The sequence below is a fragment of the Vidua macroura genome, chromosome 19, assembly GCF_024509145.1.
Source record: "Vidua macroura isolate BioBank_ID:100142 chromosome 19, ASM2450914v1, whole genome shotgun sequence".
In the NCBI taxonomy this organism is placed as follows: Eukaryota; Metazoa; Chordata; class Aves; order Passeriformes; family Viduidae; genus Vidua; species Vidua macroura.
This window is the reverse complement of record NC_071589.1, coordinates 7,974,117-8,000,839: the sequence shown is the minus strand read 5'-3', so window position 1 is coordinate 8,000,839 and position 26,723 is coordinate 7,974,117. Positions and strand designations below refer to the sequence as shown.

The following is a 26,723-nucleotide window of genomic DNA, read 5'->3' as shown; positions in this document are numbered from 1 at the left end:
CATATGTTTTGGTCTTGTTGTATGAAATTTTAAATTTCAAATGCAAGATGAATTTGCCTGTTTTCAGTTTCAAAGTGTGTGTGCAGACAATCAGACAAGTTTAATTACCTGGCCACCTGCCTGGCATGTACTGCTCCAGTCTTTCCAGACTTCCATTAAACTTGCACTTTCTTATATTTTGCAGTGCCCTCCTTTTGGGGTTTGGTGAACTCAGCTTGGAATCTTTGCTCTGTTGGGAAAAGACAGTCGCCTGTCAATATTGAAACCAGCCATATGATTTTTGATCCCTTCCTAACTCCTCTTCGCCTAAACACAGGGGGAAGAAAGGTAGGTGGTCTCTTTTCTGGTGTATAAAATAAATGGAGTTAGTAGATTAAAAAAAAATTGCTATATTTTATTTTTCTAAAGCATTTACTTTTATCTGTCAGCTCCAAGGCAGAATAACAATGTAGCATGTTTTAAAGATAGTCCTCAAATCACTGAACTAATCAATTCGGTTTATCCAGCTGAAGGATTGATATTTCAATTCTGAAATTATTGTATACATAAAGCATCTTGAACCTTTTAGCACTCTTGGCAGTAGTCATTAGTTTATAATGGTTTTATGTTGCTTTTCTTATGTTGGGGTGCCTAAAAGGCTATTTTAAAGTATGTATTGCTTGTTCCATGCAGGCAGTTGTCTCTTACCCAACCTGTGTTACAAACCAATACAGGTGAAAAGGCACTGTGAATTACAATATCAGAGCAAGCAGAGACTCCAACAAAAGGTTATTTGAAAATTATTTATCTTCCCTTGTTGTCATGACAAATGAGATGTCCACTGGAAACAGTGTGACATTCTAGCAATTTGCTCTGTACTTCCCATGGAGGTTCTGGTGGCATATGTGCAAATACATCAGAATTGATGTGGGCTTTATCACAGAAATGCTGAAATAGTGGTATAGTGGTGTTGTTATTACTGGAGGGCAGTAATTCTTCAAACTCTGGCCCAAATTTCAGGGTAATATTTACATTTTGCTTTTAAAATGGAAATGTTTGGAGATTTTTAGTTTTGATTTAAAAAAAAAAAAACAAAAAACAAAAGCTAAAAAACCAAAACTCAGAGTTTTGATGATTCTGCTATGCACATAAAGGCTTACACATTTCATGTTATTTATAAATTACAGAGTGACAAAACATGAAATTCAAGAATGTAGAAGTTGTCAGTGAGTCAAATGCAGGAGGTTCAGAATATTCAGTGTCTTCAGCAGTTCTAAGAATACAGCTGGGTATTTGTACCAGCTCAGAGTGAAGTGAGTGTCTGAATATTGATAAAATTCGGAGGCACTGACAGACTGGAAGATGCTGTATCAATGATGAGGTTCTTACCATGCTTGCAAATACTGCTGCTGCTGACCTTCTATTGAAGCGATATGTGGAATAAATAAATAGACTCCACAACCTGGTGTAGTTATGAAGTGGGTATGTATGTCAGCACCTGGCACAAGTGAGATACCTCTCCAAAATCTTGCGCCCTGAGCCTTGGCCTGACCCACACCTTTATTCCCAAAGGTGTTCCATATGCAATACATTACACAACCTTTCCATGCATATTCAACCCCTGGCCCCACTTGTCCTCGCCTCTCATGCTAAATAGGTCCACGCCCTTCTGGGCACGCGTGGTTTGCTGTGGTGGTCATGTGGGGGGGGTCTCTCGGTGATCTCTGGGGCTGAAGATTGTGGTCTTCCTCATGATTGAACTTTTGAACTTTTCTCCTTTGTGCGTGCGCTTTTGGTCCTCTGGTGCTTATCTGAGTAAGTCTGATAGGCTTGGAGACAGAGGAGCCTCTTTATCTGGGTTCTTTGCATCCTCAGTCTCCTCCGGTATTGTTCTTCATGCAAAAATTTGCATTTTCCTATGCTCTTTGTACCATGGCAGAGGTTTCTTAAGTAAAATATTAAAATTCAACACATAATTCTACAAGCTAAAATTTAAATGCTTAATTCATTTTGTTAACTCAAGTGAACTCCAAAAATCTCTATTTCACTATCATGTTACAAGAACAGGATTTGTTCTTCATGTGATTTGTCTTAGAGAGACTTCCAAAATGGTTAAATCAAAATTCTCCTCTGAGAAAAAACATTGCAATTTTGATGCCTTAATAAAAATTCTTTGTTCATAGTTAAGGCTTCACTGAGGATTTGATTTGGCAGGTGGTGTATTTGTGTTCACTTTCTCAGTAATGTTTTTTGTATGTTAAAAAGAGAGGTGTGTTTCATATGGGCTGAAGCATTTCAGCTCTCAGCACTCAGAATCAATTGCTGTGGCAGCCAGGGAATTTCTTGGACAAGACTTAACTGTGATTATGCTATATATGAAAGGGTTTTATGGAACTGATCCTAAGAAAAAATAATGAATAAATAAGAAAGGGATTTGATGTGGTTTAAAATTAAAGTTATAATAAGGTAGCTTACATGCACAGTGAACAAGAGAGACAGCTACTTGCACACAATCACAATTATAAATCTCTTTTGAAAAAGGGGCTGAGAGGACACTCAAGCTCTAAGAGAGAACAAGATGGAAGGAATTACTCAGTTCAGTTGTTCTTGGAACAATAACTTAACAAATTTTTTTGCTATTCATTTAGAAAGTTCAGTTTTATCTGAGTGTTGTAGATGTCGGTGGGAAGAATGATGATGTCTAACTCCATTTCAGAAGGCTGAATGATTTCTTTATTATAATTATGCTATAATACATTAATATACTATATAAAAGAGGATACTAAATACTACATGCTACTTTCTCTATCATACCTAACTCACTAACAACCCGTGACCCTGTTCGCCAGAGTCAAGACACAGGTGGATCCAATTGGCCATCAGGCCCAAACAATCCACCATGATCCAACCAAGTGCTCACTCTGGGTAAACAATTCTCCAAACACATTCCACAAGAGAAAAACAAGGAGCAGAAATATAAATTGTTTTCTCTTTCATTTCTCTCTGTGCACCTCAATAAAAGATCCTGAGAGGGAGAGAACTGTGCTTGCCACATCTGAGTTTAAAAAATATTTATTTAATTTTGAAAGCAACATATCTACTTTGTGTGCTTCACTTTGGAAATTAACTTAGGAGGAACAGAAGTGACTCACCCACAGGAACAGAATCCAAGACCAATCTATGATCACTGACCTCCTCTTACACTTTTCACTCCTTGCCACTCCTTTCCCCTGGGCTTTATTTTTAGTGGGGGGCATTGCTTAATTTCTGTAAACCAGTTACCTGTTTCGTTCTCCCTTCTCACCTTGTCAGACCAAAACTGTTCCATTCCAGTACAGAATTTGTGTCTGAAGTTTCCATTTAAGCACATCTCTTTCTAGTTCCTTTAGATTATTTTATTTCAGTGTTAGTAGTGAAAGCCTTTTAGTAAACCAGATTGAGACTTTCCTACTGTTTTTTAGACTGCTTGGAAATAAAGCAATATTTTTCTTTCTCCTTAAGAGAAGAAATGATCTGATAGGAGAGTATGAAGGACAACATCACTGTTCTCCTACAAGGGGAGAAAAGCCCAGTGTGTGGCCTTTCACACAGCAGGCAACTTAATGGTTACTTCTGGTCTGAGGCTGAGAAGAAAATTCTTCCCATTTCATTCAGGAGTAAATGAGATGGCAGTGCTATTTGCCAAATATTTAAACCTCTTTGATCCAGTTTTTTGCAATAAGGTTTCAGTGAGCAGTGATATATTGCTTTTTGTGCTGTCCAACGATTTCAGGGCAGTATCAGGTCACACATTTACAATTCAAGCACCATCAGATGTTATTGTAAGTTGTGCATTTATTCTGTATGTGTGATTCTCCATTTCCTAAGAACACTTTGCAGGTCCTGAAGTCTTGAGTGTCATTGATTCAGATACTTGGATTTCAAGATCCAGAACCTCAGCACAAGATATTTAATGAGTTTACATGCAGAAGAAGAAATGCTGTTTTTGAGGAAACTCCCCAGGTTCCAGTTCTCAGGCCCAGCTTTGTCTCTTAGTTATCCATTTTAATGAATTTAGCAAACAGCCCATTTTAGATAAACAGCCCTTTCTGATAAATAATGCCAACAGTTATTAATTTGCAAATTACACTCCTCCATGTCACAAAGAATGGCACCCTTTTACCTTTTGCCTTGGATTCATTTAAGCACCAAAGCAATCCGCACAATAGAATATCTTACATTTAGGCAGGAAGCATCTTGGGTTTCAGTCTTCAAAGTAGGGATTTCCAGCCTTCATGGATGATTGTGGTAGATGAACAAACCACCGAACTTCCCACTGACCTGGTCCTTTGCTGGGAATCCTTCCTCAGTTCACCTCTGCAAGAGCTCTGCCTTTAGTCCTGCAATTTTTGTCCCTTGCCATTCTGTAGCCCATCTGACTTTGGTCTCCTGGTTCTCTGTGGACTTAATTTCATAAGCCCCATTTCTAGAATTCTTTAAGACTAAGCTACAGTTCTTGGCATACTTTTTTTTCTGTTTTTTCTCCTAAAAACTTGTTGAGCAGCAGCATTTCCTTTAGACAGCAAGTGCATCCCTGACAAGTAATTAAACCTTGTCACATCAGTGACCTTATGTCTTATGAGTCATTTTAGGTCACACTCAAGAACTGAAATTGTTACCTAAAGCAGGTAAAGTTCTGTTTAAAACCACTTTATTTTTAAGGCAAGCCAGGACATTACACCTGATGTTGACCCCTGGGGAAATAAAAGGAATTGATGTCTGCTGGCCAAGGACTGTTACTCTATATATAGCTCAGTGTGCATAAATATAAATAGAAGTTAATCAGCAAGATCCACACATCTGCCTGCTCATACAGGGCATTAATGAATACAATAAAGTATTATTTAATTTAATATCCATATAAATAATTGGTTCATTCTATGCATCACAAGATAATGGCTACATTCAGCAGCTTCTAAACTAAAACAGGGTAGGTGAAGAGAGATTTATGGATTGAAATCAGTTAAATGGCTTCTCTCCCAGTTAGTTCTGATTCCATGCTGTTCAATCAATTCAGAGTATTACTAGCATTTTTCTCAAGAGTGCAATATATAACAACTGCCAAGCTTTGCTTTGGTGATTACTAAAAGGACAGATACTGGCATGAACCATATTTCAGCACTGCAGGAATATAAAAAATGAAATGTTAGAAATGGTCCAGGAGGAATGGATAGCAATAAGACATCAATGTAATCTGTAAACTGACTTGTGATAAACTTTTAGAGGTCTTAATAATGATTTTTGATGTAGAGTAGCTTTGGAAAGTCAAAAGTCTGACACAAACATCAAAAATTTTAATGAATAAAAAATGAAACGTAGTATTGCTGCTTAAATAACTGTTTACCATTTCTAATGCTTCTGCAGTTCTGCATGTTCTGGGATGTGTTAGTGAGTGAACTTGCAGTGGAACCAGCAGGTTAAAGTAACTTGTATATTCACCTTCATCATGGAATTTAGAATAGGAAAAAAATGCTGGTTTTTTTCAGAGGTAGACTGCAGACTTTGCTGTTAGTAGATTGTGCACAGGAGAAAACAAGTCCAGGGTCTGCATCTTACTCTATATCGGGACCTTTCTTTCCTTACTGCTTCAGTTGTCCATGAGATTGCATCAGTTTGGAATATGTGAGGTCTCAGATGGGCATTTTGGTGTGTTCTCAGTTTCTGGTTGTCTCTGACACAGATCACCCATGAAATGAGTCCTGAACAGGCACAAGAATATACTTCTGCAGCTTCTTCATTACTCTGCTTGACATTTAATCTTTTCGGGTGCCATAAAACAAGCTCACTTGTCTGCCATGGGAAATTTCCTGGAAAATCCTAGACCCAGAGAATGATTCACTCCATGAACAGCACTGTAGTCTGCTGCTGAGCCTGGGGTATGATCTCACTTTGGCAGGAGTACCTTTCAAATCATGTTACTGTCTCTCAGCTGCAGTTGTGCAGTGATTCAAAGCAGACCATGGTGTCCTTTCAAAGGTGGGTGTGCTGTCCATGGAAATGCATTCACTGGATGTAAGCAGAAACATCAACAGGCTCTGCTTTTCTGGACATTGGGCAGCAGATCAATTAGAAGGTTAAAGATGTTATTGAAGCTGGGCTAACAGATCCCAGCCAAAGGCCTTGCCCATCTTTCCTCCCTCCTCATGTTTATTTCAATCAGTTGCTTTCCAGTTTTCAGTCCCTAATGATGAGACTTAGAAAAAAAAATAGACTGGAGCAGCTGGCCTCCAGCTACAGTTTGATATATTCAAAAGAATTTTCAAATTTGCCCACATTATTCTTAATGCCCCTTTCTTATTTTCTAGTAGACCCTATGTGCTGCATTGATAGTATCTTATTTGGATTTATTTCATCCTGCACTTAGGTCTATTTATAAATCTAGATATTTATTTCAAGCCTTGCAGAAGTAGAAGTAGCATATATCTTGTCTGTGTACATTATTCTCTACTTGGGCTTATAGTCTCCGGTATGAAAAAGGCTGAAGATTTTTTTCTCTCACACTGATCCTGCTGTTATAGTAAAAGTGTGCAAGTCTTCTCACGCCATATGCTTTAAATGAAATATAATTTCATTCAAATGATGATTCTTTGCTTTTTTTTTCTTGTTACAAACATTAATAAATGTATGACATATTGAAATGTAAAAATATGTAAAAATATGTTATTTAAATTGTGTATTTTTGGCACAACATCAATGAAATATTGTTAACTGAGAGCCCACTCTAATGGATGGGGATGTTCCATGTCATTTTGTACATAGAATTTGAATCATATTACCAAGGTCAGTATAGCTGGGGAAGGTGCAGGCATGTCCAAGGTTGTTGTTCAGCTGCCACCAGTTCATGAGCCAAAAATCCTGCCATACTAAACAGAATTAATAAGAATCCATGTTCCTCTCCTCCTGGTAAATCCTGACCTCAGCATTTACAAGTCTGTGTTTGTAGTTTAATGCCAAAAGGCTGCAATTTCTGTATATCAGAGATTTTCTTTTCTTCTCAGAAAGCAAATGTTAGTTACCTGTTATGGTCAGTCCATCCTTTAGGAAGGTGACGTTCAGCATTTAAGTAGCTACATCGCTACTGTGGCTACTAGTGGCTGCCCCCCCCTGTGTCTGAAATGGTTCTGGAATTCTGTAAGTGTGGATTAGGACGTGAGTGGGGACTTCATAATGTGTGTGAGGTGTCTGCTGCCCATCTGGGCAGGTGCCACACTTTGGCTGAGGCTCTTTGTGGCAGCAAGCTGCTGATCCAGCTTTCCAAAGAGCTCTGCTGGTGGTAGCTATGAAGTGGGAGCTGTCAAGGCCTCAGCTCCTGACAAATTGAACCTAGCTATTAAGGAAGTGAGGGAAAAGGTTCTTTTTAAAATTTTTCCCTCACTTTCATCCAAAATGGTTAAATCAAGAAATCATCAAGAAATCAAGATGTTCAGCAGGTATTTCTGCCTTGCACCTGGAGTGGCTACTGTGTGAAAGACATATGTCAGTTCTGCTGTGAGATAAATGACACTGCTGCCATTCCCAATTCTGAGTAGTATTTGATGATGCTGGAGAGAAGTGCAAGTTCAATGTTTCTCATCCCAGAAGTGTTAATCTGTGATGATTGAAAACTGAAGCAGGCACAGTTTGCTTATAGGTGGAAGAATTAAACTATGTATTTTAGGATTAGATGCTAGAAAGGAGCTTAAGGGGAAAAACTGAAAAATTGTCATCAATTAACTCTATTTAATAATCAAAAACAAGTCTGTGGATCGGCATGGGATCTAGAGGGTGGAGGAGTGGGAGCATTTAAGCTGTATGTCATTCAGCAGGCTGTGAGAAAACATCAGTAGGTGATTCTGCAGCAGAGGAGGAAAATGTACATAAATCTGGGGTACAAAGTTGTTCTTACTGTAAGGGACAATGTGTATTACAGGGGCTTATAGGAAAACGGGAAAGATTAAATAATCCTTTTACATGTACCCTTTTTTATTTGGTATGTGTTGTTCCTGTACAGAAAGTGACAGAGACTCAGAGCTCAAAGTGGTACTGTTGGTGTGTGGTAGCTATGTCACTTAGTAAGTGTTTGAATCAGTAACTCTTTGTCTGTGTTGTGTAATTTCCAACAGAATCAATTAGAACTGAGCACTTTTACCTCCAGCAAGGTATTTTTTATCAAGTCATTGCTTGTATCCCTGAACAACAACCAGACCCAGACTACGAGGGTAGGTCTGACAATGGACATTTTAGCTTTTAAGCTGGGAAAATAAGAAAATAAAGTTTAACTTGACAGCCAAAAATCATTGGGCAGTTTGAACTGGAAAATGTGAAGAAGATGATGAAAATAAACATTTTCTCTTGTAAGCTTGCATAGAAGAAGAGCGTGTACTGCATTCTTATTCATTGTAAAAACTCAGTGCCACCTTTGTCAGGCAGGCTGTTCAGCAGGAGAGGATGTTTCACAGAACACAGTAATATGTCATGCTGCCACAGAGATACATGTGGGATATACACTGGGATGAGGAGGAAGGGGAAGGAGAAGAGTGGGCAAGGGCTAATAATAACAAATCTTTGCTCTCTGAAGATGTTTAAAAAGAATTGATTAAAAAGAAAAAAATAACAGCTTTAGCCTTTATTCCTTTATCCTTTTATCTGTGTCCCAGCTAGCAGCTGGAGGCAACATATCAACACTGTAATTTGCTACTGATGGTATTAAACCTGTGCACTCACATTTCTGCAGTCCCCCTTTTCCTGCCACTCTGCAAAGAGTGCAGAGAAACCTATCACAGATACAACTTTAAATCACAGCATCTTCCAGGGCTATGCCAGTGGCAGCACAGCTGTGGTGATGTGGCATTTAGAAGCTCTATTGAAGTTCCTTTGCCTTCACTAAGTGTTTAGCTTTATCTGTGTATTTCCTCTAGTCCTGTATCATGCAGGACTAGTTAAGACCTCTACCAAAAACAGTGTTCAAATGTACTGAGCAAAGAAGCTCAGTAAAAAAAAAGGATTAAAATGTGAATTATTTTTAATCATACAAATGTACTTACGATATTGTCACAGCCCTTCCAAATAACTGTATTTGTGTGTTTACTTTGGTAAAGCATATTATTTATGTGATGGACATTAATAGCTACTTTTGAGTGACTGAAATGATGCAGATATACATTTGCGATCTCTTCCTCAAAGAAGAGATGGTACTGAAAAACCACAGAGCTGCTGTGGTTTTTGTAGCATGTAGATGGATTGGGATGTAAATCACTATTGGACAGATATGGGGCTATTTACTGGGTATTGCTCAATTAGAAGCACGGAAACACTGTTAAAGAGCCTTCCTGGTTTGATGTTGCCCAGGGACATATTGAATGTTGGAGACAGAAATTCTACCCTCAGAACCTCCCTGCCAAGATAGATTTGGCATGGACAGAAGGCAGTGATATTGGAGATCCTTGGATTCATCAGCCACAACAGGAAATCCGTGCCTCTAAATCTCAACTCCAGACTTAAAACTTTGGCACTTTGTCTTGTCTATTAGAAACCTTCTCAGTAAAAGTAAACCACAGGCCACCCATGACCAGATGGATGTTTCATCCAGATTTTTCACAGCTTACACAACATTTCTTTTATAGATGTATATTTCCAGAAGAATACTGTTTGAAAGCACAGGGATGTATGCCAGTTTTGGACAGAATATTCATCTTATCATGCAAAGTTTTGTGCCATCTAATTACCCATTTGTCTCAACCTAATCTCCCAAGTCTTTGAACTAGCACCATGTGATTAATGTGATTTTTTGTATCTTGTTTGATTTTTGAGAGGGCTTTTTGTGACAAGTCTTCTGTTAACACAAGGTGTTCCATAAGCAGAAGAAATAATGTAGCATGGTTTTCTACATAATCTCATTTTAGCTTCTTTCATTTTAACCTCTGTCTCTCATCACTTCTCCACTACTCCATGGATCCCTTCATTAAAAGACAAAGGCAGAAGATGCTGTGGCTATTTCCAAGTTCTTTGTGGATGCTCCTGTTGACTGCCCAGTTGACTGCTGCTGACAGGAGCTCTATACTAATCTGTATTATGGAGTTTTACCTGCCTGGTCCTCAGCACAAAGTGTGCTCTTTTCTTCCAGCCAATTTTCGCAAAATACTGAGATTTCTTCTTTGTCAAAGCTGGATGAAACTGGCCAGGAGATAATGGAGTTAATGTGGGGAAAATAGGAAACTCTTCCCAAAACAGTTACTATTATAGTGAATTATTTGCAGTATATTTAATCATAGGCACTTACTAAAAGCAGTGTCTGTGAAGACAGGAGCTAAAGAATTAAGTGATAAACAGGGAATTTCACAGGTAGATGTATATTAAAGGAAGAAATTGCATATCCTGCATATTGCCACCTATCACATCACCACAACAGTGTTTGGCTGCTGTTTTTTCAAGCAGAAATGCATAATTTTCAATATCTTTCAGGGAGCACTGAGGATTCATCCTCATAAGCATAATAAAGTCAATAAATTAGTAAAAATGTAACATTGCTTGGATAAAAATCTTACGGAGTCTCTCACCCTAAGGAGTTTTCCTTCTTGCTTTAGAAGATCCTGCAGCATTTGCTTGTTGATCTGCTATTTCCTTACAGCTGTGATAAATGTCAGTCAGGGAGGTAAAGCAGCACAAAGCCTTCTGAGAGCCATTCAAACTGCAGTGCAAGGACACTGTAAGGACTGTGGGACTTAGCCTGAGCAAGGGTACAGCCAAAATCCTCCCCAGCTCGTTGGTCAAGGCTCACAGGCCAAAGGGGCACAAGGGAATCTGCTCAGAAGTACCAAAGCCAGATCAGAGAACCAGCAGAGGAATCAGTTAAGTTATGAAAACAGGGTGTCTGAGCTGGCACTGCACAGCTGCGGTGAAGCTCAGCCAACCACAGTGGCCATCTCTGCACTCGTGTCTATGGCTTGGGGAAAACTTCTGCCCAAACAGGAGGATATATGTATGGATTGGTATTTTTCCAATGTCATGTTCTTTAAATGCTGTTTGAAGTTGAAGGTTTGGTCAGTTTCCCTTAGGATATCACTGCAAATATCGCCAAGATGTTTATATATGTCCAGCTCCTTTTCCTACTCTCCCAAAACAGAGCAAGGAAAGAGGAAAAATTATTTAGCAGAGAGAAGTCTGAAACCATTTTAATGATGAATGTTCACCTCTGCAAGTGAATGGATAATATCCTCATGAAAGGATCAATCCTTTATTCTCAGTGACTGTCATGGTGTGTGTATGGCTGCCTGGACTGCTGATGGCTACCCCTCATCCCCTACAAAATAAGTCAAAAATATAACATCAGAAACATATTTAGGAATATCTTCCTCACAAACTCCAAAATATGTTTGCTCATTGAAGGCTGTGCTAATGAAAACCTCTACAAGGTTGTCTTGGTTTAAAAGATAGGTGTCTGCCAAGGAAGGCAGAAACCTCCCTGGGAATACAAAATGCAACCCCTTTCTCTCCAAATTATTGTAACTCCAAAATTATGCTGCCTTCAGGCAAAGATATGGGAAAAGAAGTAACAATATGTATATGTATACGTATATGTATATGTGTATGTGTATATGTATATATGTGTATATGTATATATGTATATATGTGTATATGTATATGTGTATATGTATATGTATATGTATATTTATATGTATCACAAAGCAAACAAATATCAACAACGGCAGCAACACCAAACAGAACCACAAACACGGTGACAGCCTTCTCTTGGCTGCAGGCACCTTCCCCGTCGGTGCAGTTCTGGTCACAGCCGGCAGGGATGCTGGTGGCCCCCGTCCGGGCAGGGCAGGTGCGATGATTCCCCCATGGCTGCTGTCCTATCTCCCTCACGTGGTAATGGCGGGCAGACTGGACTGTGAAAAGCTGGCTGCAGCAGGAACCTTGGAGCAGCAGCTGGGACTGCAGAGGCAGGCACATTCCCCGGGGTGGCAAACAAAATGCAACAGAAAACTCTGCAGGCCCAGCAGAAGCCACGGATGTCAGGCGGACACTGGATGCTGGGTTAGTGTAGCAAAAAAGCCTGAGCAACAGCAGCACACAACAGCAGGACTGGGTAGCAGCAGCTGCCACACACACGCAGCTGGGAAGATGCGCCCTGTGGGAAGGGGGAGGGGGTCAGAGTCCCAGGTTTCTCCCCTGAGGCACTCAAGCAGATGAGGAGGGTCCTTTCCAGTCAGGTCAGGCATCAGCAAGGTCCCAGTGCAATGACTGCTTTCACGAGCAAAGGCTCACCCATAGTAAGAAAGAAGCAGTACAAGGCTGACCTTCGTCCATAGTAGTGAATTCTCCCTGCAGTACGCAACAGCTCGACTGTCCTCCAATGTTGAGGGCGAGAGGAGCTGAGCCCAGCCCCTCATCTCCCAGCCAAAATCTCACAGTATCTCTGCCCTTCCCAAGACAATGCCCCTCTGCTGTGATAATGCAACCAGCAGCTCTCCTCCCCCTCCTCCTTGGCTGCATCTTTTGTCTCTCTTAAATACTGGTCATTATTGTCTGTTAGCAACAGATGGGACTAAAATTCCATGAGAGAAAGAAGCAAAAGGAAAAATCTAACCCTCCAGAAAGGTACTAGGTCAGAACCCAGAAATCATCACAAGTCAGGAAGTGTTTCACTTGCATCTCCATCATTCTTTGGGTGAAAACCTGTTTAATTCCCAGATGTCTGATAATGCTGTTAATAATGAGGTATTTTACAGTATCTTTTCTCAGCTAGTTCTATGCTGATTTTGTAATTTAAAGGATTATGTATTATTTTGAGTAATGGATTTTGCTCATCTCCTCCACTTAGACTTGTCTTTTTCTGAAAGCCCTTCAGCTATAAAACTACATATTGTTTCAACATCTAAAATCCTTTGTCTAGTAATGTTGGTCCCTTTTTAAATGCCTCACTGTGCCCTGCATAACTAATCACAAGCAAAGGGATGTGCAATGAACTGAAGAGATTCCTAAAAAGAGGAACTACTGGGAGGAGTGAAAAACTTGAACTTTTCTTCCTGCCTCTGGGAGATACCATCTGTTATCTTCAGAAGGTTTGATACTCCTGTGGAGGTGATTGCTGGAGAGAGCTGTGCTGGTGTGGGAACATGCAGCAGCCTTTGACTGAACACTCCACATAGAAATTATGAACAATATTACAGCATCTGTTGGATGTAATGGGAGAATAAACCAGCTGGTGCTGGATGAAATATTGAGTATGTCAAATTATTACAACAAACTTTATAAATATTACTGTTAGGCTGTCTGCAATCATTTTTTAATAGCATGAGAAGACAGATAGAGAGGGGAGTTCTGCACATCAAATGCTATGAAAAAGAATTATGTTGCTGTAGAGAGCAGGAGAACCAGCTCCCAGTTAGAACAGACAGAAATTGGCTGCAAACAAGAAGGGAATTGGAACAGCAATTCCAGAATGAGAAGGATAGTTCTCATCTTAAGATCTGCCATGATAGCAAGAGTCCACAAAGCATTAAAGACATGCATTTTCCAACTTTTTGCAAAAAAGAAATTTTCAATTTCTTTGGCTTTTTGTGGTATTTTAAGCCCAATCAATAAGCTTTCCGACCTGTGTGATAGATGAGTAATGTGATGATTGACTTTCACAATTGACAAATATCATGTATATAGGTTAAGAAAAGTTTTATAGATTTATAGTTATGTTTACCCCCTTGCATTGTTATCAAGGGACAGCCAGGGTTGGGACATTTGGGAGGGTCAGCTTGTCACCATGGAGACATCTGACCTCCAATCAGGATTTGAGGAAGTGAATGCCACCACTGGACAGCAAAGAAGGGGTTGATGGACAGAACTTTGGGAGGGGCAAAAGGGTTAAAAGGCAAAACCTCCATTGTGTGGGCAAGCACATGGTGGGAAAATTATGGCTCCCAGCGCTGTAATATTTTCTCTATTCAGTCTTCTGTTGTATTTTTGATAAGGTTTAATAAACCTTTCTAAATTTTTGAAAAGTGAGCAGCTATTTCTCACACCTGCATCCTCTTTTGGCTCATTGAAGCTGATTGGGCTATCAGCTTTCTGTCCTGATGCATTATAGATGGGCAATCATACTTTATTTAATGACTCAGATGGACACCTTTGGTGATACTGGATTCTTCAATGAGATATGCAATTGTTCCCAGCACGTGTGACTTTTATTGAATTATTATTGAAAACATAATTTCATGCTTGGTTAAGTTGTAAATTTAATTCATTCACTAGCAAGATTTAGGAACAAATATGATACTACCAGTGCTCCTCCAAGGTGAGGCAGTTGTAGCTACCCAGAAAGTCTGAACTGGCTGAGCACTCACTGGTTGCTTTTCAGCACTTCCTGCTCATGGATTTAAAAGTGCAGGAGAAACTTTTCTATCTGAATGAGGCCAGTTGTGACTGAAAATTATTACTTAGTTGTAATACATAGGTTGAGTCTTGTGGCTACATTGCAGTCCCAGGTAGCTGAATAAAACTGAGTTGTGACTGCACTTTTTGGTGACCTCAGGACACAGTCTTTGAGTGGGCAAAGGACTTGTGGCTGCTTAGGGCTTTTCATTAACCAAAAATTTAGCATCTTGATTGTGTGTACATTGATTGGGCACTTCCACAAGAACTACTCAGTCAGTGAGAGTTGTCTGAACACAGACTGTGTGCCAGGCACACACACCCTCTTTTTTTCCCTTTCAACACAAAATCCGTGAGAGGCTGAGCAGGATGAAACCATGGATTGCTTTATGCAAAACTGACAGAAAGCTCTGTTAGCCAGCACTGCCTTGAGTCTGTCTGTTGAACAGAACCTGGCTGCTTTAATCCTGATTTCTCTCTGGAAACATTAAATCATATTCATCTGCTTAACACAGGCATCTAGAAATAGCCTGAGGAAATGCCTGCTTTTCTTGGTAAGAAAAAACTAGCTTTTAGATGCTTGCAGTTTAATGAAATTAATTTTCCCCCTTGTTTCTTGAATATAAAGCAGTTCAGACTCAGAGTAAATGCATCATAAATTAAAGGTGCAAGAAAAATTTTCAGTGAATTTGATGAGATGAATGGGTAAAGCATTCACTAGAAATATATTTTTCATAATGGATTGGAATTAATGGAAACCCTTACTGACTTCATATTTAAATCAGTAATTTAGCATCTGCGATATTTCTTGCTTTAAAGGTCATAATTTTTATCTTACTAATTCAACTGATCATCTTAGAAGCACAGTGAAATATTCTTGATATAACTTTTTCTTTATCAAGATTATTTAATTATTTTTGCAACTTTGTTCAACATAGTCATGTATTACAAGCTTTGTGTCTTTGACTCTTTCTTACTGGTTCAGCTGGCAGTACTTGATTTTAAATCCCACATCGTTCCATGCAGGTGAAGAACCAGAACCAGACACTGATACTTACGCTGCTTTCCTGAAAGTCAGTAACATATTGAAATGATTAGGTCTTTTATGCCACAACTGCCCAAATTATACTTTCTCAAGGAGCCCTGCCTACCTAGACAATTTTTAATCATTTTTCTACAAAGAATCTGTGGTAATATTTTTACTTGAAACAGCAAGGTTTAGTCCTTGTCCTTTTCCTTTGTCTCTGCTTGAATTCCTGCATTTCTGCATTGACTCTACAGAGACGAGTGAGAATTTTTTTTCTGGCCTATTGGTGTTTGCAATTAACATTTAATTCAGAGCTTTGAGAGATTGTTTTGCATGGGTTTGAGTTTCTTCACAACCTTTTGAAGCTGAGGATGCAGCACATCTCACTGGCTCAGTTTTTCATTAACCACATTTTGTTTATTTTACTTTAATACAGAATCTCATTGCAGTCAGTGGAGCAGCTTTTGGCAATCAAAAGAAAGTACTTGGGAGTGGATAGCAAACAGTCTTTGTTCTAGTTGAGGAACTGGTGGGTATGTGTCTTGTGGATGGTTTTTATTCTTTATCCATTTTTTGTTTGGTTTTGTTTCTGTTTTCTTTTGTTTGGAATGGTCACGCCCCCAGCTACGGGTGTATCGCAACAGGTGAGAGCCTGCCCAGGATTTCCTGAGAGGGTTTAGGGGGCGGGGGATGGTTGCATCTTTTTGGTGGAGTGATCATCTCTATGGCCATAGGGCACGGTGCCTCTAACAAGAGATACTGTTGCTGTGAAAAATACCATTGACTTGTGTTAAAATTTTAGAAGTTTAATAGTAATGAAAATTAGGATAATAAGAGACAATACAAAGCAAAGAATTATGGACGTCTGGGTGCCCTGCGCTCTGCCACAAAGCACACCTTGTTAACAAAGGATTACCCCTTAAAAGCAATAGCCTATTGCATATTCATATATCTCATACATAATTCAAACATTCTTTTCAAACTAAGGGTGTTTCTACTTAATTTCAACTCCTCCCCTCATCTTGTAAATCAATCGTTTTGGTCCCTTGAAGTCTGGGTCTTCACTATAAGGAGGCAATCATTCTTCTCATGAGATCTTAGTGTCTTGTTGCTGTTATCTCTATGCGAAGAATTTCTTGATTATCTTATCCATTCCTTGAGCTAGTTACAAAAAAATCTTACATCACATAGTTTCTATTTTAAGATTATGCTATAGCCTAAAAACTATATTTACCACACTACTTAAAAAAAGCATAACTTTCCACCATAACACATAAAGTATTCATTTTAACATTTGCAAAGAGCCAATCATATAATATGCATTTTTCACAGTTGCCATGTGGGTTTTGCCCATTTCTTTATTTTCCTTTTCCTTCGCCACTGTGACTGGGGCTTGCCAGCTAGCTTCTCTGTTTGTTTTCCTGATTGGGAACCCAGAGCCAGTGTGTGCCACATCGGGAGCATGCTGTCCCCTGCTGGGCCCGCCCCCTCTGTGTAGCCCTATCCAGGGATCAGCCATCGTCGGTGAGCTAGCCAGGGGAGCAATTCCCTGCCCAGCTCTGCTGTTCTCTGCTGCTGCTTCAGAGATTCTTGCTGCATTTTAACCCAACACCTGGACACCCCGCAACTTTCTCCTAAGGCTGCAGAGTTTCTTTATTTGTTTGCTACCCCAGTGTGCCCACCTCTGTCATTTCATCCACCTCTACAAGGTTCCTGCTACAGTCCATTTTGCCATCCGGAGGGGCACTGGGACTGGCTACACCTGTGAGTTTGTAAAGGTTTGTTTTCTATCTCTCCCGCCGGCCCGCACACCGTTACCCACGTGCAGCCGCGGGGGAATCATCGCACCTGCCCTGCCCGGACGGGGGCCACCAGCATCCCTGCCGGCTGTGACCAGAACTGCACCGAAGGGGAAGGTGCCTGCAGCCAAGAGAAGGCTGTCACCGTGTTTGTGGTTCTGTTTGGTGTTGCTGCCGTTGCTGTTGTTTGTTTGCCTTGTTGTCCATATACACACTAGTAAAGAACTGTTATTCTTTTTCCCATATCTTTGCCTGAAAGCCCCATAATTTCAAAGCCGTAATAATTTAGAGGCAAGGGGGTCACATTTTCCATTCCAAGGGAGGTTTCCGCCTTCCTTGGTGGACGCCTCCTTTAAATTGCAACAAAATGTTAAGTAGCATAAATATTGCTAAGGAGTAAAAAACCCCTGATTTTTGCCAGTCATATTTGAAACAGAAAATAGTTTAATGCATAAAAACCAGCATAATGTAGTGAAGCTATAATTATTTTAATATAATTTTAATTATCATGTTTATGTTTCTGCAGTAGAACATGGTGAGTGTTGTCTTGAGAAATCAGTGGAAATTAAAAAATTATTACTGAGTTAAATACCATGATTTAATAAATTAGCCTGATGGAAAGGTAAGATAGTCACTGAAATTTTCCAGGCATGGAAAAGCCGCTTAACAGACAAAGTTCTAAATAAAAGGAAGATATTAAAAAAAGAAAACAAACCCCACAGAGGAGTAAATTCATAATTTCTACTGAGTGAGAATTGTTGAACTTCTTGTCAATAGCAGTAAAATGCCTTATATGCAGAAATATTTCAGGACATTAAAGACACGGCAGGGTATTTGGCCCTATGCCTTTGCATTCAATACATTATTTATGTCAGCTTTATTTTTCTATTTTCCAGTAAGCCTTTCTTCTCCATCTTCTCTGGACTACAGGGTTACACAAAAGTCAGGAATTTGAGCAAGACTGGAGTTTTTGTGCAGTAGCGAGATGTGTCTGTCACTGCTTTGTTTGATGACTCCAAGTCTTTGTTCTCAAACCCAGCTCCTGCATATCTTGATATTGTGATGTATTGACCAAAGTAAAAATACTTGCAAAATAACTTTAAAATGCCATGTCTTTCTATCTTTGCCTGTTGCAGGAAGGTAAACTACTCTTTTATCCTATAAAGTCTTGATTATCTTCTCCTGGTATCTGTTTAGAAAAGGTTCCTTGCAAGTGCAGGTAGTGCTTCTCTGTTGCCAAAGGAAGTGCTCTCTGTAATATCACATTTTCTCATTGAAATACTTTCTCAGTGTTCTGCTCTTTTATGTTTGCAGCTGTTTTAAAGAACCTTAGCTAAAGCCTTTTGAAGTAAAATACACACAAATGCTCTTTATGAGCCTTTCTGGCTTTGTCTCTCCCAATCCCTAATAATTTTCTTGGAATGCATACATTTTCTTTTGGCAGTTGCAGATGGGGTTGTAGAGTGGCTCTCAGTAAACCAGGGTGCATTTTAGACAATCAGCAGAGTGCTTGTGAAATCATCGCACTGTATTATTATATCTTATATTTCTACTTCCATGGTCTGTAGTCCTCACATGGATTTATTTCATCTGTGCTTGCACACAGCTTTGATGGTGCCTTGTAGCCTGCCCTGCTTAGACTCGCTAAAAGCCTCATACTTAAAGGATAATGGTCATGATGAGAGAAGTATACAAGGCAATAAACAGCTTTTGCAGGTGGTTAAACACACTGAAGCAAAGCTGAGGCATTGGAAAACCCCAAAAGCTGTTTATTGTAAGTACAGCAACACGTCAGCTCTGTTCAACAAGCCACAACATTAAATAAAAGCTTCTGCCTTGTCTTGCAAGCGCTGGGAGGTTTTGTCCACCAAATAGATCTTTGCTTCTCATTTTAATGCTTTGGGTGGCTTTCTTTGTCTCACATATGGTTTAACAGGAGGTGGTTCCTGAGTAATTGCTTGGGATAAAAACAGCAAAATGACTTTTCTCAAATCACTGTGGAGGTTCTTGATGACAGCCCTTTCCTCCTCTCCAACCCCACAAGAATCCCCCTTTATTCCCAGCTTATTTTTCCCCTCTTGCTACTACTTCCATTGTCCATTTCATCATTTAATTTATTGGTTTGGTTTTTATTTTGTTTGATAGGTTTTTTTCCATTCAATGGTGTCATCACCTCCACTTTCCCCAGAATTTCACAGTGTTTTCCTAACAAGAATGTCTGATGCTAGAACATTCAGCCACTTCAAGGAAGAGGTTAGGGGACAAGTATTATGAGTCACAACATTTATAGTGCCAGGGGATCTCTGTTCCACAAATAGCACTGCTTTGGTAAATAATGAGCTATCAAAAACCAAACAGCCTTTTTCAGCAATTATAATTTACCAAACTTTATGATCTTCAAGAGTATTTTCTTTAAAACAGGATTATACTTTTTATTCCAATGGAGCGAAATGTCATAATTTTGTGCAGATTTTTGTAGGTCTTCCTATCAAATGCAGTGAATAAATCCACATTTATTATTTTCCAGCCCCAATTTACTGGCAGCTATAATAGTAGATACCACCATGACTATTTGTGTGTGAGTCAGACTTCACTTACCTGCTGACACAAACTGCATGGCAGATAAATATGTCATAGGCCAATAACTCACACAGAAGACTGTAATTTTCTATGGATGTCTGATGGCAGTTGATAGAGATGAGGACTCCACAGTTTGCATGCATTAAGCTGATTTATTGATTACAAAGCTCGGTATATATACCTTTTCAGCTATAGCTAAAAATAGCACTAACCACAACATTTATGTCTACTAGTAACATTGCTTAATTATAGCTTTGCACAGACTCGCACAGGCACTAACAGTCCTGCATGATTTCTCAAAAACAAAACATACCATGCACACCATTATCTCTTGCTTCCTCCTTCAGGGTTCTGCCTTGACATGCAAGGGCTTGCAGCCTGCTAGGCTTAGCACATCTGCTTCAGTCACGAGTTGAGCAGTGCTCTCAGTCCTGCTCTGCAGCTGTATTCTGATAGATGTCAATGGGAGAAAACTTACAGTCTAATGAAAGAATATTTAATATTTTGCAGTGGTTCACATAGACAACTTTTTTGCTGTTTACTGCTGAGAATTGAATCATAGTCTTTCTCATTTATAAATTAGACCTTGAGGCAGTATCTTCTATGAAAGCAAAATATGAAAGGAATAATCTAAGTTTGGTAACCAGCTGAGACTGAACCTGTATGCTGTGAAACAGAATTAATAGATAAAGTGATCAGAAAAAAATCTGGTTGGTAATTCTAGTTAGGAGTTGGCTGAGGTTTTTTTTTTTTCATTTTGTCCTTTAATAATTTCTACAAGAGCAATGTTTTCAGGAAACTGGTATTTACTCATTTATACGTGGAAGAACATCATAGCAGCATTATAAAAACCCTGTGTACATTACATTCTTGTCTCAGATAAACACAAATCCAGCATAATTCTGGATTTGCACTAGTATTACTGAAACACAAATTTATCCTTGAATGTCTTTATCCATTGTGCCCTGTTAAGGTTATCTAGGGCAAATCCTGAACCACTAAAATCATGGCTCAACGGGGAGAGGGGCATTCCATACCCTCATGGAGAAGCAACCAGGACATTCCTGGCACAGCAGCTCTGTGGGAAAATGCAAGAACTGCTTGTAGATATGGGCAGGGCTTGTGCTGACTCCTTGGGAAGGCAAACCAGAGCAGGCATGGGTGTGATAAGGAAAAACACACCCAAGAAAAAGATGTTGCATCTGCAGTTGCTGGGATACATCCAGGGTAACTGATCTGCTCATCATGGATTGTGCTGTGCCTTTCCAGGGAGTGCAGATGAGATGTCACATCCTGAAAGAGGAAGAGTACAACTGACTGCTTCCTGGGAAAGTAGAAAATCCTCAGGTATCACTTGAAAACATGCCAAGGATCTCCGCTGTCACATTCAGAATGGGAGTTAAAGCTAATGATAGAAAACATATTTCAGGAACTTCATTTTTCTCTAAAAGGGATATGAGCTGTTCCCATTTCAGGCTGGGAAAGAAGCTCTCAGAGAGTGATTTGGATTGTTTCTCACAAAGGTTAAACATCAAACTTTGTTCTCCATTTCCTCTTCTCTTTTTGGGCTCTGCAATGAATATGAAGTAAACAACATCCTTAGGTAGCTTTTGATACTTATTTGTACCTTCAAATATAGTCAGAATAATACAGAGAACAGATTGTAGGAATAAGATAGGATGTTTATTCTTCTAAATTTTCAATAATTTTGAGTTAAGCAAGATTTTTTTTTTTTGCCAGATATGTTATATTTTTCATTCATGAATTTCACCTGTATTTTATATATAACTAAAATAATGTTTTCCTGATGAGCATTCAGTAAAGCCAGATGCTTTTAGTGGGAGTTCTTGCATTGAAATGGATTTGGTGGGTTTTTTTCCCCCTATTGTACTTTCCATCAAAATGTTTGCTGCTCATTACAATTAAAAACATACATTCTGTTGTTTTCTGCACTATAGAGATAAGTGTCACAGTAAAGACTAATAAAAGAGAAACAAATCTATTCTCTTTTGTTGTTGTTGTTGTTGTTGTTGTTTGTTGTTTTTTGGTTTTTTTTTTTTTTTAATCTGAAACATAAAGCCATTCCCGTTACAGAATTTGCAGAGGAAACTTTGCAAGACTCCTGGGCCCATATTTTCAACATACTTCCATACCTAATTAAGATCTACAAATGTTCTGAATTCCATTTTCATCAACAGAACTTAGTGCCAAAATATATCTTCGCCTTTCAAAAATCACCTCAAGTGTTTATTTGCATCTCAAGAACTGAATTAGTTTTAAAACTCTGACTATTAAACTTCTGTGAAGTAAATGATCACTTAGGGCAGTGTTGTCCTCCACTAGATTAAATATACTTCTAATATTGTATCTTCATCTGAATAGATTTTCTTGTCATCCAGAGTTAATATGAAATATACTGGATTTGTGTTTGCTACATGAAAGGAAGTTTGATTTATTTCAGGTGCTTTATAGGCTATTTAATTATTCACATCAAGATCTCATCTATTCCTTCTGCATTCATGTTTTTTAGTACTTTAATTGATTGAGTTGATTTGACTCAACATTTTGATGGCACCTTTGCCATGGAGGCTGCACACACATAACACAAATAATTTACTTGATTCTTTTCAAAACTATTTACCTTGCCCGTGGGTTATTTTATGAACTTCTGGCCTTTTGGTTCTGACCAGATTAACCGGTAGACAAAAGCAGGTAAAACACAGGTCTCCAGTCCCCAGGGGTAAAATCCTTACTTACTCACTTATCATATTTGCAGTGCTGTAAAATACAATTGTTTTTATTCTAATGCAGCAAAGACTTCAGAATTTAGCCCTGAATTCATCTAATTTCCAAAGCACCTCCTGGTCCTTTTTTTTTTCTATCTGGACTGCCAGGTTTCATCCCCACTGAAGTCACATGAATGATACTGACTCTCACCACTGTCTGAATTTGCTCATTTTGTGACACAGAAAGGCAAGATAAGTTTTTATTCCCAAAACCTTGGTTTACCCGCAATATCTGAGGTAACTGTGATGGTGAGGCAGAAGCACAGCCTGAAAATCTACTCCCACAAACAGGCATTCTGCATGATCCTTCTTCAATTTGAAACAATTTAGAATTCTACTGTACTGATTAGCAAGAAGTCCTTATAATTAATTGGAAATGGGGCCTAGATATCAATTCTTGGAAAAAAAAAGAAAAAAAAAAAAAGAAAGAGTTTAAAGTATTTTTAGAGAAAATAGCAAATAGCAAAGTAAGTTTGGGTATACTTTAAGATTTCTTTCCCTTTATCTGTTTTGTTTTCTGTTCTCCATGTTCCTGCATCACAATGCAGGAAAAGCCAATGAAGAGAGTTTTGTTTAACCTGGGGATTATCACAGGATTTGGTCCTTCTGGCAGTAAACTTCCTACTGCTTTCACAATTGTGAATGTGTTTCTGATTGGGATTATGGCTCATTCAGAACCTTCACTAAATTGACACTAAATTTATGTTTGTGGTTGCTCCCATACATACACTTTAGGATTCCAATATAAATGCAAAATTCTGTCTTAAATATATTCCTAGAGTAGGTCATAGTCATGCAACCCTTGAAGCAAAACTTGTTTAATGGCAGACTTGCAGAGAAAAAACATCAGAAAGGCAAATCCATCATGTTTCATTAAGAAGAGAAACACCTGTCCTGCACATGTGTGTAAAGTCCTGCTCAGTGAATCTGATTAATTGCACTGAAATTCTAATGTCCTGTAAAAAGAAGTACTGGAGGAATTCTCTAATAGAAATTACTGCTATTCCCCAAGGTATGACCAGCTAATAAAAAATCACATTATTAACCTAAATTTCAAGGTAAAATTTATATCTTTCTGGTTTTATGATTTTAAAACTGTTAATTCACATACTTTATTGTAGGTTGACTTAGTATTGGCAAGAAACTCTGCTCCAAACTGTTACTTTTTAATTTTTCTTCTAGTTCAGGTTTCCTTTTTTGGCTTGTTTCTGTGTTTTGTTTTGAATTTTATCCAAAAATGTAAGTGCTGGTGTATATTCTTCAGCCAAAATCTTTACATTATAAGGATGAAAAACTGGTGGTGACTGTGGGGCTTTCAAGTGTCACCTTTCTTTACAAATCCTATTTTATGTTTCGTCCTCTGGCTTCACTTCGGTTTACAAACATGGCAAGACTGTTTTAAATCTCAGAGGAGGGTAAAATAAAGCGTCCAATTAACAGGTTATAACCTATTTCTCTTTGGCTGGAAAGCTTTCAGTGTTTGGCTCTGGCAAACAAAGACCATTTTGAAATGGTGCTTGGGCAGTGACTGAACCCATATAGAAGTTGTATTTAAAGCATAGGATTGTCAAATAATAGTCAAAGTAATTTGGGCATCACAGGAAATAATAGGAGTGATTCTAGTGCTTTCTGTGAAAACCTTTAAACTCCCATTTCATTAAAAATTCCACTCTGCAGCTGGTAGCAGAGATTTACTGGGTTTCACCATCTGTGCAGATTAAAGTTTCCTAAAGGAGAATGAATGCAACAGATGAGATGGTTGGCTTTTCAGATCAAACAAAACCCCAAAGTACAATCTCTTCCCTGACTCTTACATCTTACACCTGTTTCCTTTTAATCACATGACTGAATTGTTTAGGAGAAACAATTCCAGCTTTCTTTAAAGCTGATTGATTTGAAGATTGCAGATCACCAAAATTCTTGTGATCTGGTAGCTGTGGAGGATTGGTGATTTTTATTGAGAAGATTTTTTTACAGATTGGTTGAACGCCTACTTTAGATGTTCATATCCAAGAAAAATGTCTTCACCCAACAAGCGCAATGATTTAAAGGCATTCCAGTGTGTGCTCCTGGCTGGATTAGCAGTGACAACCAATATGGGGAAGCCCAGCTACCTCCAACCCACACCCCTGTTGTTTTCAGTCTCGTCTCTTTCTTTTTGACTGGCCATAACTAATCTTTCCAGGTGATTGAGCATGTGATTAATTTAAATTGCGATTATAAATCAATCCTATGTCACTACATATCTTACAGTGTTACAATTTTAAATTACATTAGCTTCACCACACATCAAACACCAAAATAAATTCTTGGCAGTGATCACTGTATTAGGATTCATCAGTAAAATTAATAGAATTTCTGGGTTTGTCAGGAAATGGGATCATTAATTTAACTATTTCTTGAGGGCAAGAAAGGAAAGCACAGTACCTGCTTACCAAACCAGTTATTAATCCCTTCCTGAGTTTCCTGATAAATATTCCTGGTTATTTCCCTGAAATACAGGATGTTTTACTATATTCTGATGGTTAATATCAGACACTGGTGCCGAGGGAAGGCAGATCCATGGCATGGTGGTCTTAGCAGCCTTCTGGAGAGGAGAAGGCAACAAGGGTTAGGACAAGAAGTGGGACAAGTGCCCCATCCAGGACAGAGACTGCCAGAGCCTCCTGTTCCTGAAAAAGACACTCACTCGGCCCTGCATAAGGAACAGCAACAGCACAGGGTGTTACCATCCCTATGGATTTAACACTAAGAAAGTCCAGCAGCCCAGAAACCACTTGCTAATATAAGCATGAAAGTGGGTAGTTAAACTCACTGGCACCATTGGTCCTTGCTCTCCCTTGCATTTTTCCTCTATTGGAACCCAGCTGTTCTCTGTCTGTTGCCAGGGGTAACCAGCAGTAACATTAAAGGTCATCAATGAAAAGCAAGCCTTTGTCCCCTGGATATTTCCCACTCTCTTGAAAACCTGCATCCTAGAATAAATTCCTTTAAAACAACACATTTTGGTCAGTGTAGCACTTCAGTTTGTTGTTTTTAAATTTCCATTCACTGCACTTCTTTGGTCAGTCCATTACTGCTCTTCTGTGTTAATTTTAAGGCACAATATCCCAAAGAGCTCCTGGTTCATGGAATGTCTCAGAAATGTGTCACAGTGTCACCAAGGCTGCTCTGTCCTCCTTTGGGACAGACTGGTCCCATGCACAGCACCAGGGTGCTGTGGAACCAGCAACTCTCCTCTATCTCTGTGTATTCTACCTGAGCAGCTGCAAGTGTGTTCATTCAGGTATTTTGAACATGTTGAAATTGTCTTTTCCCCTTTCTGTAGCATTGGTGATTCATTCACAGATTTTTCTGCCAAGGAAATAGTTTCTAGAATTCATTAAAGCATTTTCAGAGGTAAAAAGTCAGAGTACCATAGGAAGATAGGGAAAAAGTCCGTTCTTCTAAATGGGAATTTGTGGTGATTCATCATGCAGTTCTACTTTATATGATTTTCAAATGGTTAGCAATTTTCTGTATGGTTTAAATTGGATTTTATTCTGGTTTTTTTTTGTTTGTTTTGTTTTGTTTTGTTTAACCTGCATTTGTCCATTGCTTGGTTTGCACTTTTTATGTAAATTAGCTGCCTGATTGTGAACTAGAGAGAAATTAATATTTTCAAATATGTTGGATGTTTTCTGTGAGCTCCCCTTGCATTTTTATTATTTTGTCAGCTTTCCAAACCAATATTTTTCTCTAGAAAGATGCTACTTAAGAAATGAATATTTGGGAACAGAGGAGCCAAATTACAGCTTTGCTTAGGTGAACATAACTGCTTTTGATGCAAGTGGGAGTTTCCCTTGTTTATCTGGTGTGTAATTTGGAAAAGTGCATTTTACATGTAGTTTGACCCAGGTTTTCCTACACCATATTTGCAAGACAGAGGGAACAATCATGGAAGACATCAAAGTGTTTATTTAGTACCTACCCCAGCCTGAGAGTATAAACTTCAAAGTGTTTTGCAGCCAGAGACCTGGAGGTGAAGAGAGCTGTCAGCTCTACCTCAGAGGGAATTTTCTGTCCCAGGCTCATTTCAGCTTTTCCAGAGGTGCCCAGTTGGCATCTAAAGGCACTGAAGGGTTTTATGCTGAATTATGGAAGGTACAAATGGCAATACTT

General features: G+C 38.9%; 1 protein-coding gene and 1 long non-coding RNA gene across 7 annotated transcripts in view; one reads left to right on the top strand and one right to left on the bottom strand.

Annotated features, from left to right (window-relative positions):
* Positions 1-26,723, top strand: part of CA10 (carbonic anhydrase 10) — a 257,475-nt gene that overhangs the window by 105,182 nt on the left and 125,570 nt on the right. For all 6 annotated transcript variants that reach the window (XM_053994700.1, XM_053994699.1, XM_053994697.1 and 3 more), the window contains one exon: positions 185-327. In XM_053994700.1, the coding sequence (XP_053850675.1) occupies positions 185-327 (143 nt within the window). The remainder of the gene's footprint in view (positions 1-184; positions 328-26,723) is intronic.
* On the bottom strand, positions 22,736-25,425 carry LOC128816791 (uncharacterized). The gene is made up of 3 exons (XR_008440019.1): positions 25,378-25,425; positions 24,990-25,149; positions 22,736-22,958 (listed from the first exon to the last, which is right to left on the bottom strand). It is a non-coding gene; the product is annotated as an uncharacterized LOC128816791 (long non-coding RNA).